Genomic DNA, 16,612 nt, shown 5'->3' with positions numbered 1-16,612 from the left:
TCGTAACAACATAGCACCGTGTCTTGTCATTGGCCGACAGATAAATGGCCGTAACTTGGGAACCGCTTATCCCATTAATGTTGTTACGAATTTACCACCCGCCCAGTGTGCGAACGAATGCTTTTCACTCATAGCAGCCGCACGCCCACCGGACGAGCAATTCAGTCGCGCCTTTCTGGAACAACGCCAGAAGCCAGTCACGGGTGGGTTCTTCAACCCACCACAGCCTAGGCCCTCGTCCGTATTCTACCCACGCGCGACATGGTCAATCGCTGAATATCGATATCCCTAAGTATTCGCGCGGGTAACCTTCTGAGAGACCGTACCTTGGCGAAGGCCTGCTTGGACACAAACCGCTTCAGTGGTTCGTTCCATTCTGGGATAACCGATCGGGGTATTGTCACCAGACCTCGCCGGACCCGATTCTTTTATCGGTATTCAAAAACCAACTCCCATTCCGAAATGCAATACGGCGGTTCAATCTGGGAAAATGACACGACAAACGGGTTCACATTCAACTAAGCACATTTATTTACACACATGCACATATACAGCCATGCAGGTATGCAAAAACACGCATGCAGTCATGCAACCAAACAAGCAATGCGCGGGACGGGCACAAAACAGGAGCAAGGACCAAGAGTTACCACCGTCTATTAGTTATTATCAATGTACACTTAACAGTTTCTACTTAGGCCTACGTCACATTTGCCACGGCGGCCGTGGGGTCTCCAAAATCTACGGCCACTAGCAATTATACGGCGGCCGCAGTATTTCCACAGTCACACAGTGTAGCAGTCACATATGTTTTTATTTTTCAGCTAGCCGCACGGCATATTTATAAATCGTGGAGACTGAAAACGTGGGGGTGCCGTATGGTCTTTGATTTGATGTCGCACGGTGAACTTAGGGCGTTCCTGCGGCAGCCATAGAATTTTCAAGGCAGACGCAAGGTGCCCGCAAGGCGACCGCAGGGGAGTCCTAAAGCGAACGCGCGGCCAGACGGATGGTATCGAGTGGTTTTTTATTTATTTATTTTTTACCAGTTTTTTTGTTTCGGCTTGTTGAATTGCTACGGCGAACATAGAATTGAAAAAAGTTATAATTCCACGGCGACTTTACGACTTGTAAAATATAGCCAATCAGCGTAGGGCCATCCTGAAGCCACCACAGAAACTCTGCGGCCGCCGCACGTTTCTGTCAATTCAGAGGGCGTACGGCCGCTTTATCCTCGCCGTAGAGCAAATGTGACTGAGGCCTTCGGTCTTAGAAATTGTGGAGACCGAAAACGTGGGGTTGCCGTACGGTCTTTGATTTGATGTCGCACGGTGACCTTAAGGGGGCCCTGCGGCGGCCATAGAATTTTCAAAACAGATGCAAGGTAGCCTCAAGGTGCCTGCAAGGGGAGCACAGGGGGCCCTAAGGCGAACGTGCGGCCAGACGGATGGTAACGAGTGGGTTTATTATAATTTTTTTCCATTTTTTTTTGTTTCGGATTGTCGAATTGCTGCGGCGAACGTAGAAATGAAAAAAGTTATAACTCCGCGTTATAATTCCACGGCGACCTTACGGCCTGTAAAAGATAGCCAAACGGCGTAGGGCCACCCTGAGGCCATCACAGAAACTCTGCGTCCGCCGCACGTTTGTGTCAATTCAGAGGGCGTACGGCCGACGTATCCTCGCCATAGAGCAAATGTGACTTAGGTCTTAGCGCGACACGGCGCTACAACCTTCATTCAAAAGAAAAGCAAGAAAGACCCCCTCATAAACAAGGGAGTCAGACTGGGCCCTTGGGCCTTTATAACTTGGGGCTTTGGTGACCGAAAGGGCCCCACGAGACCGTTGCCGGTTACCTGCACCCTCGTGGTGCCTTGATGGGGCGAGTCGCGACGTCCCGTCCCCACGGCAGCTGGCGTAGCCGCGGTTGAGCTCGGGCCTTTTGCGTGGCAGGCGAGCTCTCTCCGGCTCTCCCCACACGAATGTGCAGGTTCGCGCGACAAAGCAGGGCGGCGCCTACAGCCCGCGTCTCCTTCGCGACGCCCGGACCTCCACCGACTGACTGTTCCAAGCTCCCGACTCTGACATGAGCCCAGACCTCCACACAGCTCCTTGGCTTCTCCCGACTCTCGGAACCCCGACCGACACACTCCGAACCCCGACAGAGACTCGGTTCTCTTCACGCAGCTCCACTATGCTGCGTCCAGCGCGCCCTTTTATCCCCCCTCCCTTCTCGCCCTGCCCTCCTTCCAGCTCCTGCGGGAAACTTCCAGAAGGGGGGCGTTTCCCTCGTGGGTCGGGGTTTTTCGTAGCAATCATCCTGGTAGCACTTCTCTATTCTCCCTCCACTCGCCCCTCCCCCGTCCCAAAGCGCGGGAAAGTAAGAGGAAAAATCCGTGCGTTATCGGAACGCCTTCTTCTTTCTCCATGGCATAGACGGTTTTCGATGCGGAGAGGGTTGTTACGTGTGTGTGGAGAAGGTGATTGGTGGTGTGGTTGTTGTAATGGTGGCGTGGTTGGCGTGGGGTGGTGGTCGTAAGGGTGGTGTGGTTGGGTGTTTGTAGAAAGGTGGTTAGTGGTGTGGTTGGTCCAAAATAACGATAGCAAAGAATAACGGTGAACTCAAAGATCACAGCCCTGTCCACACGAATAAATTCATTAAACAACGGTGGGGAAATCTATCTAAACACACACTTAGCGATATAACTGATCTTTATGGTGCTCTGCGAATTTCCACAACCGTAACACTACCCCTCCCCTTTTTACAGACTCGTCCCGAGTCGCCAAATTTTCTTGTGCCATCATGTGTAAGTTTCCCCAATTACGTTTTACCTTCGGATCCCTGAGTGCGACATTTAGGGTATTCGTGTCCCAAAAATAAATAACCTACGGGCTGAGTAACTTACTGAACAAACCCACTCATACAGACGACTTAAATAAATTGCCGGCGCTACAACAAACATGCAGGGGGCGCTACTCATTTACAATCTTACCCTTAACTTAAACCTTAACCTTATACATTTCCACTAAACCATGGCCCAGGACTGATGGACTCTGCGGGAAAAGAAAAACAGGTAGCCAGGCTACTCACACGCAGTCTCTGGCTCGTGAAACAATTGCAGGTTTGAACAGGGATTGTGGCCGGCTGCCCAATGCAGTCTTCGGGCTCCCCCTTGAAATGAGCGCAGTGAACACAAAACGGTGCACGGGCTGCACAAATGCAGTCTCCGTGTGCGGCTGCCTGCAAGGCAGTCCGTGCAAAACACTGAATGGGCACTGACACAAGCAAACACAAACAACTGAGCGGATGGATGGATAAAATGGTGCACGGGCCGCCAATGCAGTCCCATGATGCGGCTGTCTACAGGGCAGTCCCTGCAGCACGCGCGATGATCCTGGTGCACATGGTAATGAATGGGGGCAAATGATGGAAAAACAAGGGCTCGCAGTACATAATTCCAATTTAAACTTATCTACTGTTTCTGCTGCCACCACCTTTCCAGAGAGGCCATTCCATGCATCAACGACTCTCTGAGTGAAAGACCCCTGTCTTCCATATTAACTCTCCTCTTCTTTACTCTCAGACATTACTCTCAGACTCTCCTCTTCTTTATTTACTTTACTCTCAGCCCCCAGTCCTATCACTGTCTACTCTGCTGAATAAAATTAATTCATCTGAACTTATTTTATCTCCACCTTTCATGATCTTAAACATCTCCATCATATCTCCTCGTAACCGCCTTCCTTCTCGTGTATGAAGCCCTGTCTCCTTCAGTCGCTCCTCATTGCAGAGTAAAACGAGACCCGGAATCAATCGAGTAGCCCTGCGCTGCACCCTCTCTACGGCATCTTTGTCCTTCCAGAACTGTGGTGACCAAAACTGTACACAATATTCTAGATGTGGCCCCCACTAAATTCCTGTACAATGTTAACACAATCTCTTTTGGTTAATAATTTATCTCCCTCCAAGTACAACCTAAAACCCGATTTGCTTTACCTATAGCTGTCTGGTACTGTGCTGCCTGCTTACCCACCATATCTATGACCTTCCCCAGATCCTTCTCCTGTGCGACACACTCCAAGATTGCCCCTTATGTACATGATCTCATCTCTATTTTCACCATTATTATGACCATCCCCAGCACCTTGCATGAATAACAAGGAAATGCTCACGTCCAACATTAACGGGGACTCTGTAATTTTGCTATGTTTCACCATTCCAAACAATTCACCTTTCATTGATTCTCTTTCCCCGTGTTTGTCCTGATCCAGGCCTGGATCGTGAACATCATTTTGATTGGATGTTCGGTCCTTCAAATCATAACTCTCTTTCTTCTCCTCTTGGCACTGGTAAGTCATCTTCAAGCACATGGGCAGTTTAACATTTTCAGAAACATAAACAAATGACCATTCCTTGAGAAGGACAGATCCTTTGCAGATGTGTTGGTTTTGTCTTCGAAGCTCGCGAATGGAGCGTTCACATGAATCCATCCATCCATGTGAATGGGTACACAGTCAGACACATGTACAAATACATCCAAGCCATTGTCTTGGGTTGATCTCTTGATTCTGATGTTGTACAATTTTGTTTTCAGGTGCTGAAGGAAAATTCGTCGAGGTAAGTAAGAAGCTGTTGTGATTGTGATCATGGGTACCAGTTGGTTGCTGAGGATGTTTTTTTTTTTTTTTGAACATCATTATTGCTGGTCTTACTTTCTGTCTCTCTCAAACTCCCGCTACCGGGCTAACTTTAATCTCTCTTTCTTGCAAACAAACATCACATACTTTTCTTTCTCACTCATTTTCACTCCTCACTTTACATTCTCTCTCTTTTTTTATTTTTTATTTAAGGCCTGGCCTTGATGAGGACTATTTAGTCCATGACTGGAGCCTTCAGTAAAGAAAAAAATACACACGTGTGTGCACATGCATACACACCAGGGGTTTCCTTCGAAGCCGGTTTCCGGCGACCCGCAGCCGTCTTCTCAGAGAAAAAATGTCAAACGTCGCCGCCAACTTCAGCACCGATTTTTTTTTTTATTTTTTTGTTATTATTATTATTTTTTTTGGTCACCACGGAATCTCTACACCCCCTGTTTTGAAATCCGAGATGAAAACACATTAGTATTTCGATAAAAGCGGGCTTACTTTGACTATTAGTGCTCTCTCCAGGTCCAGCACAACACTGACCTAAAAATTACACAAGCAGCTAAAACACGCCTCCTGCAATCGAGAGTTCTCTGCTTTAGCCTCGTTTTGGACTGTTGGCCTGAGTCCCTGATACCATACTGATACAGCAATGACCTCAAGTAAATAAACTTTGTAGGCCTCACAATTTCGGTGCCGAAACGATGGCATCGAAACGAAAATCCCTGTTTGACTTTGGATTTTCGAAGAAGTCCAAAGACATGGGAGGTAAGCTTCTGGCCATCAGTAATTGGTCTCAACTTGCACTCTCGCAAGTGCGACGTTATTGTTCTTTCACGAAACACGTGTTTCACCTCGTCCATTTTGAGCTTTTGTCAAGTGATGCGACTCCAAAATACACGGTCACCCGTTGTGCCTTTTTAATTTACTAGTACGTGCCAGTACGTGCAAAAAAAAAGAATTATGACTTCAATCGTGACGTCATTGCACCGTGTCCTGTCATTGGTTTGGTGAATAAATGGCCATAACTTGGGAACCACTTGTGCCCGTACGTGCGTGCCCGTACATGCATGGCCATACGTGCAAAAAAAAAAATTGTGATAATCGTGACGTCATAGCACAGTGTCCTGTCATTGCTTTGGTAGATAAATGGCCATAACTTAGGAACCACTTGTCCGATTAATATCAAACCTTTAAAAGGCACATCCACGGGTCCCCAGCAATATGCCTGGCAAGTTTCAATTAGATCGGACCGGTGGTTGTCGAGAAACGGCGGTCGCAGACAGAGACAGACAGACACACACAGCCACACAGACACAGACTCACAGACAGACAGAGACAGACACAGACACACAGACAGACACACAGACACAGACGCACACAGACAGACACACACAGACAGACACAGACGCACACAGACGCACACAGACAGACACAGATGCACACAGACAGACACAGATGCACACAGACAGACACAGACGCACACAGACAGACACAGACGCACACAGACGCACACAGACGCACACAGACGCACACAGACGCACACAGACGCACACAGACGCACACAGACGCACACAGACGCACACAGACGCACACAGGCAGACACAGACGCACACAGACAGACACAGACGCACACAGACAGACACAGACGCACACAGACAGACACAGACGCACACAGACAGACACAGACGCACACAGACAGACACAGACGCACACAGACGCACACAGACGCACACAGACGCACACAGACAGACACAGACGCACACAGACAGACACAGACGCACACAGACAGACACAGACGCACACAGACAGACACAGACGCACACAGACAGACACAGACGCACACAGACAGACACAGACGCACACAGACAGACACAGACGCACACAGACAGACACAGACGCACACAGACAGACACAGACGCACACAGACAGACACAGATGCACACAGACAGACACAGACGCACACAGACAGACACAGACGCACACAGACAGACACAGACGCACACAGACAGACACAGACGCACACAGACAGACACAGACGCACACAGACAGACACAGACGCACACAGACAGACACAGACGCACACAGACAGACACAGACGCACACAGACAGACACAGACGCACACAGACAGACACAGACGCACACAGACAGACACAGACGCACACAGACAGACACAGACGCACACAGACAGACACAGACGCACACAGACAGACACAGACGCACACAGACAGACACAGACGCACACAGACAGACACAGACGCACACAGACAGACACAGACGCACACAGACAGACACAGACGCACACAGACAGACACAGACGCACACAGACAGACACAGACGCACACAGACAGACACAGACGCACACAGACAGACACAGACGCACACAGACAGACACAGACGCACACAGACAGACACAGACGCACACAGACAGACACAGACGCACACAGACAGACACAGACGCACACAGACAGACACGCACACAGACAGACAGACACGCACACAGACAGACAGACATGCACACAGACAGACACACACACACACACACACACACACACACACATTGCTGGAATTCTCGATGGATAAAGTAATTCACCTATAAGCTTAAAGCAGCTTTTGTACATGTTATTATTCGTGGTTATTTGCACTGAAAATCTCCGTTTATTCACTGAAGTGAAGGCCAAGTATGAGCAGCTGTGAACTGGCCGACTGAATACTGGTACCGCAGGTACATGCATGTACCATAGACTTGCGAGCTTTTCTTGACGGTATAACAACACGATAATGAAAGGTGATAGTTTAACAAAATTGGGATTGTGACTGTGACGCAGTATTCACACTTAGACTGTTTGATTGGTTGACTGATTGAAGCGAGCTGACATCAAATAAAGAAATTATCAGAAAACGAGTGAAGTTAAATACATGTTTATCATTCATTTTCAAACAATAAACTCGTCTAAAGTTATTAGTTTGAGCTGTTTATTAAATCAAAACAAAACACAATAAAATAATAATAAACAATATTTAACAAAGTAAAATGACATTGAAGAGGGAAAATATGCATAAAATGAATGAAAGAAAATTTACAAATATAATACTGAGCTTCCCTATGCTTAAATAGTTCATCAGATATTTAGGGAGTTGTGAAGTTTAGGTGTTGTCATTGTTTGAGGTGGCCCTCAACTTCTGGCTTATGGTAGGCCCTTTTGAAAAGCAGTTTCTCACAGTGATGAATGCATTTGGACTATTTTCAGTGACTCCACTGCTTAACATCCAATCAATTTTCATAACATTCAGTGAGGGGTGTGGGCCACATTAACAATGATAGCATGGGAAACTTATCAATTCACAATTTTTCATTCACAAGTATACAGCACATGTACATTTTAATGATTTGCTATTTGCAGAATTCCCTGAAGTTCTCCCTGTCCCTCCACCTGAACCTCTCCCAGTCTCTGAACCTGAACCTCCACCTGAACCTCTCCCAGTCTCTGAACCTGAATCTCTCCCAGTCTCTGAACCTGAATCTCTCCCTGTCCCTGCACCTGAACCTCTCCCTGTTTCTGGACCAGTCTGCTCTCCCTCTCCTGAACCAGTCAACCATCCCACTGCAAATCAACTGGCGAACTCTTTTTCACTTTCTGAATCTGCCAGGACTTTGTCACCCTCTCTGCAAGAAAATAAACTTGCAGTTCCTGATCCAGTGACACCGTCTACTGCAGCCAACTCATTAACATTCTCTGAACTAATAAACTCTGGCATACAATCTGAATCATCCAGTTCTTTAATAGTGGAAGAAACAACATGTAGCTCCCCCATTAATCTATCTCATGATATCTCTATGTGTAGTGTCAAAGATCTTGATACATCTTCACCTATCCCAACAGCATGATAATATGAGAACTATTTCATGTCAGAAATCATGCTAGAATGCATCTCCAGCCATCAAGGATCCTCCAGCTTCCAGGGCCCGAGGCGGGCCCTGGACCCCGGTCATACAGTTGCGCTCGCTTCGCTTGCGGTGATGGTAACCTGCTACTTTTTAATGGTAGCCTCCTACTCCAAAAAATAAGGAAACCTCTGCACACTCTAATTGCGCACACCGATCCAGGCAAGTAAAAGGGAAAAAAGCATCGGATGAATATGATACTGAATCTGTATTCCACCGCCTCGACTCTGGATTTTAAAGTTATTTTGTATTGATTATTTGTTGTTTTTCAACAGCGGCAAATCCACCTGTATTAATATCTGGGAGACAGGTGTTCAGCTATTAATGGACAGAGGCAATGTGAGTGGAAATGTAGAAGATCCAACTCCTCTCCAGGTAAGTGCCTATTCTTGAATCGGTATCTTCTATAACTCGAAGACAAATGTCAATACTTTGCAAAATAGCAGTCAAGGGGTGATTGTGCTTTTATATGTCACTCTGGTTAAACAAACACAAAAACTTTCATTGCATCTTTCTTGCATTGTGAGCGTTTGGATTTTCTCCAGCAACATCAAGGCAATAAGCCTGAAAAAAAGTCTCGTGGAATCCAATGAGATTCTCGTCAGATACGTCATATCTTAGGAGAGATCATAACAAAGTTTTTGGAGGGCAAGTTCAGAACAGAATGAAAATTTGAAAAGAGCCAATCCCACCCAGAAACTTTTCATTCAATTGTGTGTCCCCTGATATTGATGGGACCTGGGATAGCCTGCTCTTATGCACAAATTCATCCCATCTCTTCTTCAGTTACCATATCGATCTTTTCACCCATGGTACACTGAATCCAACGGTGAGGCAGTTGCCTTCAAACAACTTGCCTTCTCTTCCTGGAAGGCAAATTTGACTGAAGGCAACCTCAGATCACTCCACAAAGCACTCAAAATGTATGTGTCCACTCTCAGGAGAGCAGAAAACATCTTGTCAATATCAAGGCTCAACTTTCAAACCTTTCTCCTTCCTCCTTCTTCAAAAATCTGGTGGCACCTTGTGTTTTGGAGTGAACTCCCCCTCCATCCCTTCGTTCACGCCAAATGGCACCACAGCCGACTGCTCGTGAGAGGTCCACACGACTCAATTATGTTTGCTTCCAAATCTTGCATTCTGAACCCCTCGCTCCCTGTTCCCATCCTATCCCATCATGCCCAACTGCTCCTGCATTCTGTATTTCTCACCTGAAAAGTTGTGGAAGTTTCTGCCAACCCTCGACTCTAATTCTGCAACTGGTTTGCAAGTTAGTCAACATCTCTGTAATACACAAACATGGTGCATAAATGGATCCTCAACTGTAAGCCGATTAGCTTGCTTCCAATTCGAAGCAAGGTCATGGAATCTATCATTAGAGTTGACATCAAATCCTTCCTTTTCTCCAACGGACTGATCTCAGATTTCAGACCCAGTCATTCTACCTTGGACAGGTTGCTTTTACTCTCTCAACAATGGAGAGAAGCCCTCAATCTCAGACGTGAGATGAGGGCCATCTCCATGAACATATCTCAAGCATTTGATACAGTCTGTTACCCTGCCTTGATCTCCAAATTCTCTGTTCTTGGCATCCGACGTCACCTCCTCTCATGGATCATGGACTTCCCCCAATTCCATATTCAGCGTTTAGCTCTTAATGGGGTTCTTTCCTCTTTATCATTGATCTTTCTGATTCCTTGGAAAATCCTACCTTTCTCGATGTTGAAGGTTCTGCCCTGTGCCATGTAATTTCTCTTCCTTTAGACAGGCAGGCAACAGCCTCTTCCCTCTCTGCAGACCTTGATAGAAACAGGAGCTGGACCACCACTTGGAATATGTCTTTCAACTCAGACAAATTCCACACACTTACCCTGTCTCTCCGAAACGACAGTCCAACATGCCCTCCCATATACTTCTGAAACAAACCACTTGAAGAGGTTAAATCACGCAAACTTTTGGGTCTCACCATCAGCCACGATATTTCTTGGGCAGACCATATTTACAAGATGGCCTCCAACGCCCAACCACCAACTGAGCATCCATCCTTCGTCGTGCAAGGTCTTTCCTTGGTCAAGATGAACCTTTGACAACCTGTGGCCTTTATTCACAGCTGAGTGGAGGACTGCTCTCCCTTTTGGGCTGGCACCCCTGACTCACACCTTGCCCTTGATGTCATGGAAAGCAAGGCCCTAAAAATCATTGGGATCTCCCGCAACAAAACTGAGTTTCGAAGCCTGTTACTTCAGCATCGTAAGTGGGTTGGTGGACTCTCTATTCTCCCAACTTCTTTTTGGTCTTGCATCCTCTATCCTCTCTTGGCTCTGTCCCTCCCAAGTTTCTTCAGAATGCACATGGTCTGCCACTGCCAGTAACATTCTTTTTGTTGAACAATAAAATTCATCGCCTTCTCATGACTAACAAATCGCCTTCTCATGACTCACCTCCACTCATTTGTTCCTCTTTTCTATCACCTGTGGAACCAATTTTCCCCATCTGATCAGTCCCATTCTTCACTCCATGGTTTCAACACAGCTGTCCACCACTACTTCAGGTCATATCTCATCCAAACGCATGACCTCTTCTACCCCAAATTTCCCCATTTCCAAGCACTCCCTTTTTCCAGGTTATTGTGACCCCCCCCCCCCCCCACAACTCTTTTCATTTGTAAGTTGATGGTTGTTTTTTTTCCTTTTCTTTTTCATCCCTGCTTTCCCCTTCCTCTTCATGCTGTGTATCATTCAGCATATTTGCAGTTTCTTCAACCTCATGTGCCCTTCTGTCCCTCCCCTTGATCTCACTCTCACTTCAACTCTGCTGTTGTTTCCCCCTTTTCATTTTGTTTCCCCCTTTTCATGTTGTTCCCTTACATTCTGCTCTCGCTCCTCCACAAGCTTTGATCATACATATAAACCCAAAAAAATTCTGCCGTAGAATCCAAGGAAATTCAAAATCATTGGTATCCCCTGAGATGAAGCCGAGTCTCTGGGTTTATTACTTTCACATAGCAGAAAGGTTGGAGGTCAATCTTCGACTGCTTCTTTACCGGTCTTGCACCCGCTGCCTCGCGTTTCCCTCCCCCTTCCCACTCCAGGTTTCTGCACGTCACAGGTGGTCTGCCAGTATCCCATTTTTGACGAAACTCACAACATCCAGATTCATTGCTCATCTCCACTCATTTGTTCAAATTTTGCTCACCTCTGGAACCACTTCCTTGGTCTGTTCAATTTAGTTCTTCCCTCCAGTGCTTTGAGATAGATGTTCACCACCATCTCAGGTCATCACCTATGTGGCATTGACATGCATTTTTGATGTGACCTCAATTGTAAAATCATGAACTCATGAGACTTTTTTTTACCCTTTGAACCCTCATGGCAATTTTACCAGCCACTTCAAACTTCCATATTCCACGGAGGCCAGGGTTTTTGGAACAAAGTCCAAGGAGATCAAGGTTCAAAGGGTTAACATTTTTCACCATCACTCGACTCAGTCTTGTCTGATCAGAATGAAATTGGCCTCCCTGGATAGCTGACAGTAAGCCACATTTACACTTTATTTACATCATTCCCCTCCAAGTTAACGGTCAAAGTTTTACACCATTTGGACTCCCAAACTACCATTTTGGTTTTTCTCCCATTTTTCTGTGAATGTGTGAGCTGTATCTTGGATTCAGCTGTGACTTTTGGAATGAAATTTTCCATTGATAATGGGAGTAAAAAGTATGTGGAGTTGACATTGTTTTTGACCTTTGACTAATTTTAAGGCTATGACCTAATTATAGGCATTTTCACATTTTCCCACCAGAACTCGTCTTTAGTTTTTCTGATCAACACAAAAGTGCCCTCTCCAGATAGCCTGGAGTAAGCTGCATTTCCGCTTAATTTAAATCATACCCCTTCGAGTTTCATGTCAAGGTCAAATGGTGGTCTGAAAATAATGCTTTCTTTTTCATTGCTCAATCTTGCCAATGTGGAATCTCAAATAATGTTTGTCTGACATCATCATAGTGGATCTGCATCTAAGTTGTGCACCTGATATTGATGAGTGTTCTTCACCTACATTTTTCCGATTGTAACGTGATTAACAAAAAACACATTTTTGATCAGAACTTGAATAATTTTCCTCTGATTTTCATTATGTTGAGTATTTTTTTGATCGATTCGAGATGGAGACGCATTTTCTTAATTTACACTCTTTCCCTAAATGTTGACGGTGAAGGTCACATGGTGGTCCGAAAAGAATATTATGTCATTGGATTGCAGGTGCCGGGGCAAGGCTTTCCCTTGGTGATAGCTCTGTTGTTGCAGATATCTTGTTTTTTCTGCCCTCATTAACCCTCCCCAAGTTCACCACTCTCTGTGTTTACAGGTTCTCAGATTTTCCCCTCTCCCTCATCCTCCCCTTATTTTAAAAAAATTTGTTTGTTTCATGATTGCTTCCACAGTTTGCCTTTCCACTTTGATTGAGAGTTTGCATGTATAACCACCTTGATCATCCTGTGTATCCCCCCCCCCCACCTCCTTAATCTCATTCTTCCCCATCTCCTTTATTATTACCGCCACGAAAGGTGAAGAAGGTGATGTTTTCACCCCTTTCTGTCTGTTTCTCTGTGTGCAGGATTTCTCAAAAAGTTGTGGACGGATCCGGATGAAATTTTGTGGACAAGATTCGGTGTCTGAAAAGGAAGAAATAATTAGATTTTGGTGAAGATCCAGATCCGGATCCAGCCACTGGAATTTTTTAAATGATTCGTCACCATTGAGAAATGGTGCCAAAAATGATAGAAAGCATATTTCAAAAAGTTGTGGACTTGTTGGGTGTGTGACAAGGAAGAATTTATTCCATTTCGGTGAAGATCTGAATTCGCATCCGGATCTGATAATTGTAAAAGTGATTCTTCATCATTGAGAGATCGGATTTACTCTATATATAGCACGATATCTCAAAAAGTCGTGGACGGATTCGAACGAAACTTTGTGGACAGGTTGGGCGTGTCGCAACGTCAAATTCCTTTGATTTTAGTGAAGATCCGAATCCGGATCCGGACACAACAATTATTCAATTTATAAAGTGATTCTTCACCATTGAGAGACCGGGCCAAAAATGACATGCAGCATATTTGAAAAATGCATTGGGCTGGATATGTTCTTGTGGATCGGGCAGTGCATGGCAGAGTTATGCGTTCCAACAAGTGCCCTTCTTGTTCATTCTGTTCATGTCTGGACTGTTCTGTGTTCTACCATGTCCATGAGTCTCCATCCTGTACACAAAAAAAAACCTTGCAAAATGATGTTAAATCAAACTCCGATTAATGTTTGATTCTCTCGAATACAAAGTTAACATTAACATTGAATTACCTTCATAAGTATGCAGGAGTTTTTGTTTCCTCTGTCTTTCATTGATAAGTTTCCCCAGTTGTGGTTGTCATTTCTAAACCGTGGATTCATTTCGACAACTTGCTTGTTCACTTTAATGCTTTCGAATTAAGAGTTTGTTTTGACTTTTGTTTCACTTGTTTCTAGAACTTGCAACTCAACCTGGAATTGATTGAAATAAAGATTCAATCATTGCTGCGTACTCAGGTGCAGGAAGAGAAGAAGAATGTCCAACAGACGAGTTCACATAAAGTTAACCATCATGCCTGCAAATGTCCATTTCACCATGCCTCAAAATATCCAATCAAATAGACTTTGTGAAAACGTTTGGGAATAGCCTGTAGCTTCTTGTCTGGGCACCACAGAGTCCGGAGATGAACATTATCGATAATGTCTGGGAATACATGGAGTGGGAACTGCGGCAAGGCCGACCTCAGCGAAGTTGATTTGATGTCTTCACGGGTTCAAGCACTCCCTGATACTAAAGGACATGCTCCCAGATACTAATACATATGTATTCCATTTGATTGTGCTCAAATTGTGTTGGTTTATTCCAGCAGAGCTCTGAAAATGAGGGAAAGTGTGGTGTACGGGTCAAAGGTTTTACCACATTTATGTACATTAAATGTGTTGTTCTCGTTGTATGAAATCACTGGGACTTTGGCTCCTTATTTTGTAAATAACGTTACAATTCTTCTCAAAATGTGGTGGAGAGTTTGCATTGTGTATTATTCTTGTGCACTGTACTTTAATAGTTTAGGCTTGCTATTTTTATTCTTCCTTTTTAAAATATATATTTGCACAGAATTACTTTGTTTTATTGATTTTACTGAAATGATAATTTTTGACATAAAAAGGCACACAGCATTTATTTTGTCACAGTTATATTGAAGGTGAAGAGAATGATGAAACTATCCCTAGTTTTCTCGTAACATTCCTTAGTTTTGCATGTCATATCTTATCATTCTTTTGTTTTCATGATCAAGTTCCAGAGCCACTGTTGACCGACACATTTCTTCTTCCTTTCTTTCACCTGTGGAACCAGCTCCCTCAGTCTGTTAAATCCTAGTCTTCCTTCCAGGCCATCTACTGCCAGGTATCAATCACCAAAAGATTGGAGAGCAAACAATAACTTTTGTCAAAGACTTGTGCATTTGCTGAATGCTCAAACAGAGCAACCAAGTATAACCCTAATAATACTGTGGCCCCACATGCGACTGATGTGCACCTTCAGCCATCAGCACAAGTTCACGTCAGTTCACATCAAAACTTACTGACGCGTCAGCACAGGTTCACTGAATACATTACAACCTCTACTCCCCCCCTTCCCATCCCTCGACAAAAGTCTCATGAACCCAGCAACACAACCTGAGTTTTTAATTATTTTTTTCTGCATTGTTGAGGCTCGTCGGAGAGGGAACACGCAGGTCAAGTCAGGTCAGTTATAGGAGCAGCGTGTTGCTGTGTCCACTTTCCACCGGTACTCCAGGGGCCTCCGTTTGGCCACCCCCTGGCAGATGCCTGGCCCATCGCCATCTCCTTGAGATGCTGATCATCCTGCTGCAACCATGAGGCATGTGGTCGGCCCATTGGCCTCCACCACTCATGAGGCTTGCTTGCTGAGAGAATCTGGTGAACAGAATCAGCTTCAGGAAAACGAGCCACATGTCCATACAGCCGCAGCTGATGCTCACGGACTGGGCAGGTAACAAATCTCATTTTAGTCTCTCTCAGCAACCGCTCGTTGGACATAAAGTCCAACTCGCAATCGCCAAGGATTTTCCGAACAGAGATACTCTGGCAGTCGGTATCATCACTCAGTGTGCAACCTTGCTGTGAGCTTAACTCTTTCGTAGGAAAATAGATGTATCTTCCTCAACAATACAGGGCCAGTCTGACAACACAAACACCAGCACCTTAGACAGCAATGGATCTGTTTTGGTATGGGATGCAAGTAGTCTCGACTTCACACGTGCAATGGAGAGGAATTCCACTAGATGAACTATCTCTGGTGGGATGGGACACCGGTTGGAAACTCATGAAGGAATGTGCCTGAGCGTGTACATGTGCCCAAATGCAGTCTTGGCTTGTTCTTGAAATGATATGCCAACAGCGACCTGACCCGTCGCTGTATCCTTATTGATGTCATCATTCGAATCGTATCCCGTTTGCTTCGTGAAACAGTTTCCAGATGCTTGTGGTCATTATTTATTGTGAGTTAATGTCCAGAGGGATATGGATGAAATTTCTTGACAGTCCCTCAAACTGTGAATAACTTCCTTCCGCTGGTGATGCCACTTGATGCCATCGATGGCATGTGATGACCTCGACACCAAAAGGTGATTCGTCTCACAAAAGCACCAATGATTTGGTGCTGTCAAAATGCATCACCGCAGCAGATGACTGCAACACGAATAGTGCTTTTGATTTCATAAAAACCTTTCTGTTGAGCTGGTACTCCAATTTTATTTGGTACCTTTCTGGAGTAAGTTATGCAAAGGTACATGCTTCGACAGCAGCCAAAAGATCGGAGCACCCAACAGCTTTTATCAGACTTGTATTTGATCAGATTTGGTTGTCTAATGGTTGGAGCATCCCCTCTGAATCTGGGAGATCAGTGGTTCAAACCCTGGCTTCATAGATCAGGGA

At 45.3% G+C, this 16,612-nt stretch overlaps 1 protein-coding gene across 4 annotated transcripts in view; it reads left to right on the top strand.

Annotated features, from left to right (window-relative positions):
* LOC147034457 (uncharacterized) overlaps positions 1-14,860 on the top strand; it is a 46,033-nt gene extending 31,173 nt beyond the window's left edge. Inside the window, exons 2-6 of one of the 4 annotated variants that reach the window (XM_085883666.1) lie at positions 4,270-4,347; positions 4,593-4,615; positions 8,867-8,966; positions 13,206-13,291; positions 14,111-14,244. In XM_085883666.1, coding sequence (XP_085739792.1) covers positions 4,270-4,347; positions 4,593-4,615; positions 8,867-8,966; positions 13,206-13,291; position 14,111 — 288 coding nt within the window. In that variant the 3' untranslated portion in view covers positions 14,112-14,244. The other 3 variants (XM_085883664.1, XM_085883665.1, XR_015058801.1) reach the window with 3 other exon arrangements.
* The last annotated feature ends 1,752 nt before the right edge of the window (positions 14,861-16,612 follow it).

The sequence above is a fragment of the Eptatretus burgeri genome, chromosome 1 (genome assembly GCF_056783735.1).
Source record: "Eptatretus burgeri isolate ZD-2024b chromosome 1, Ebu_testis_v1, whole genome shotgun sequence".
NCBI lineage: Eukaryota > Metazoa > Chordata > Myxini > Myxiniformes > Myxinidae > Eptatretus > Eptatretus burgeri.
Note: the sequence above shows the minus strand (reverse complement) of the source record. Positions and strands in the feature narration are given on the sequence as shown.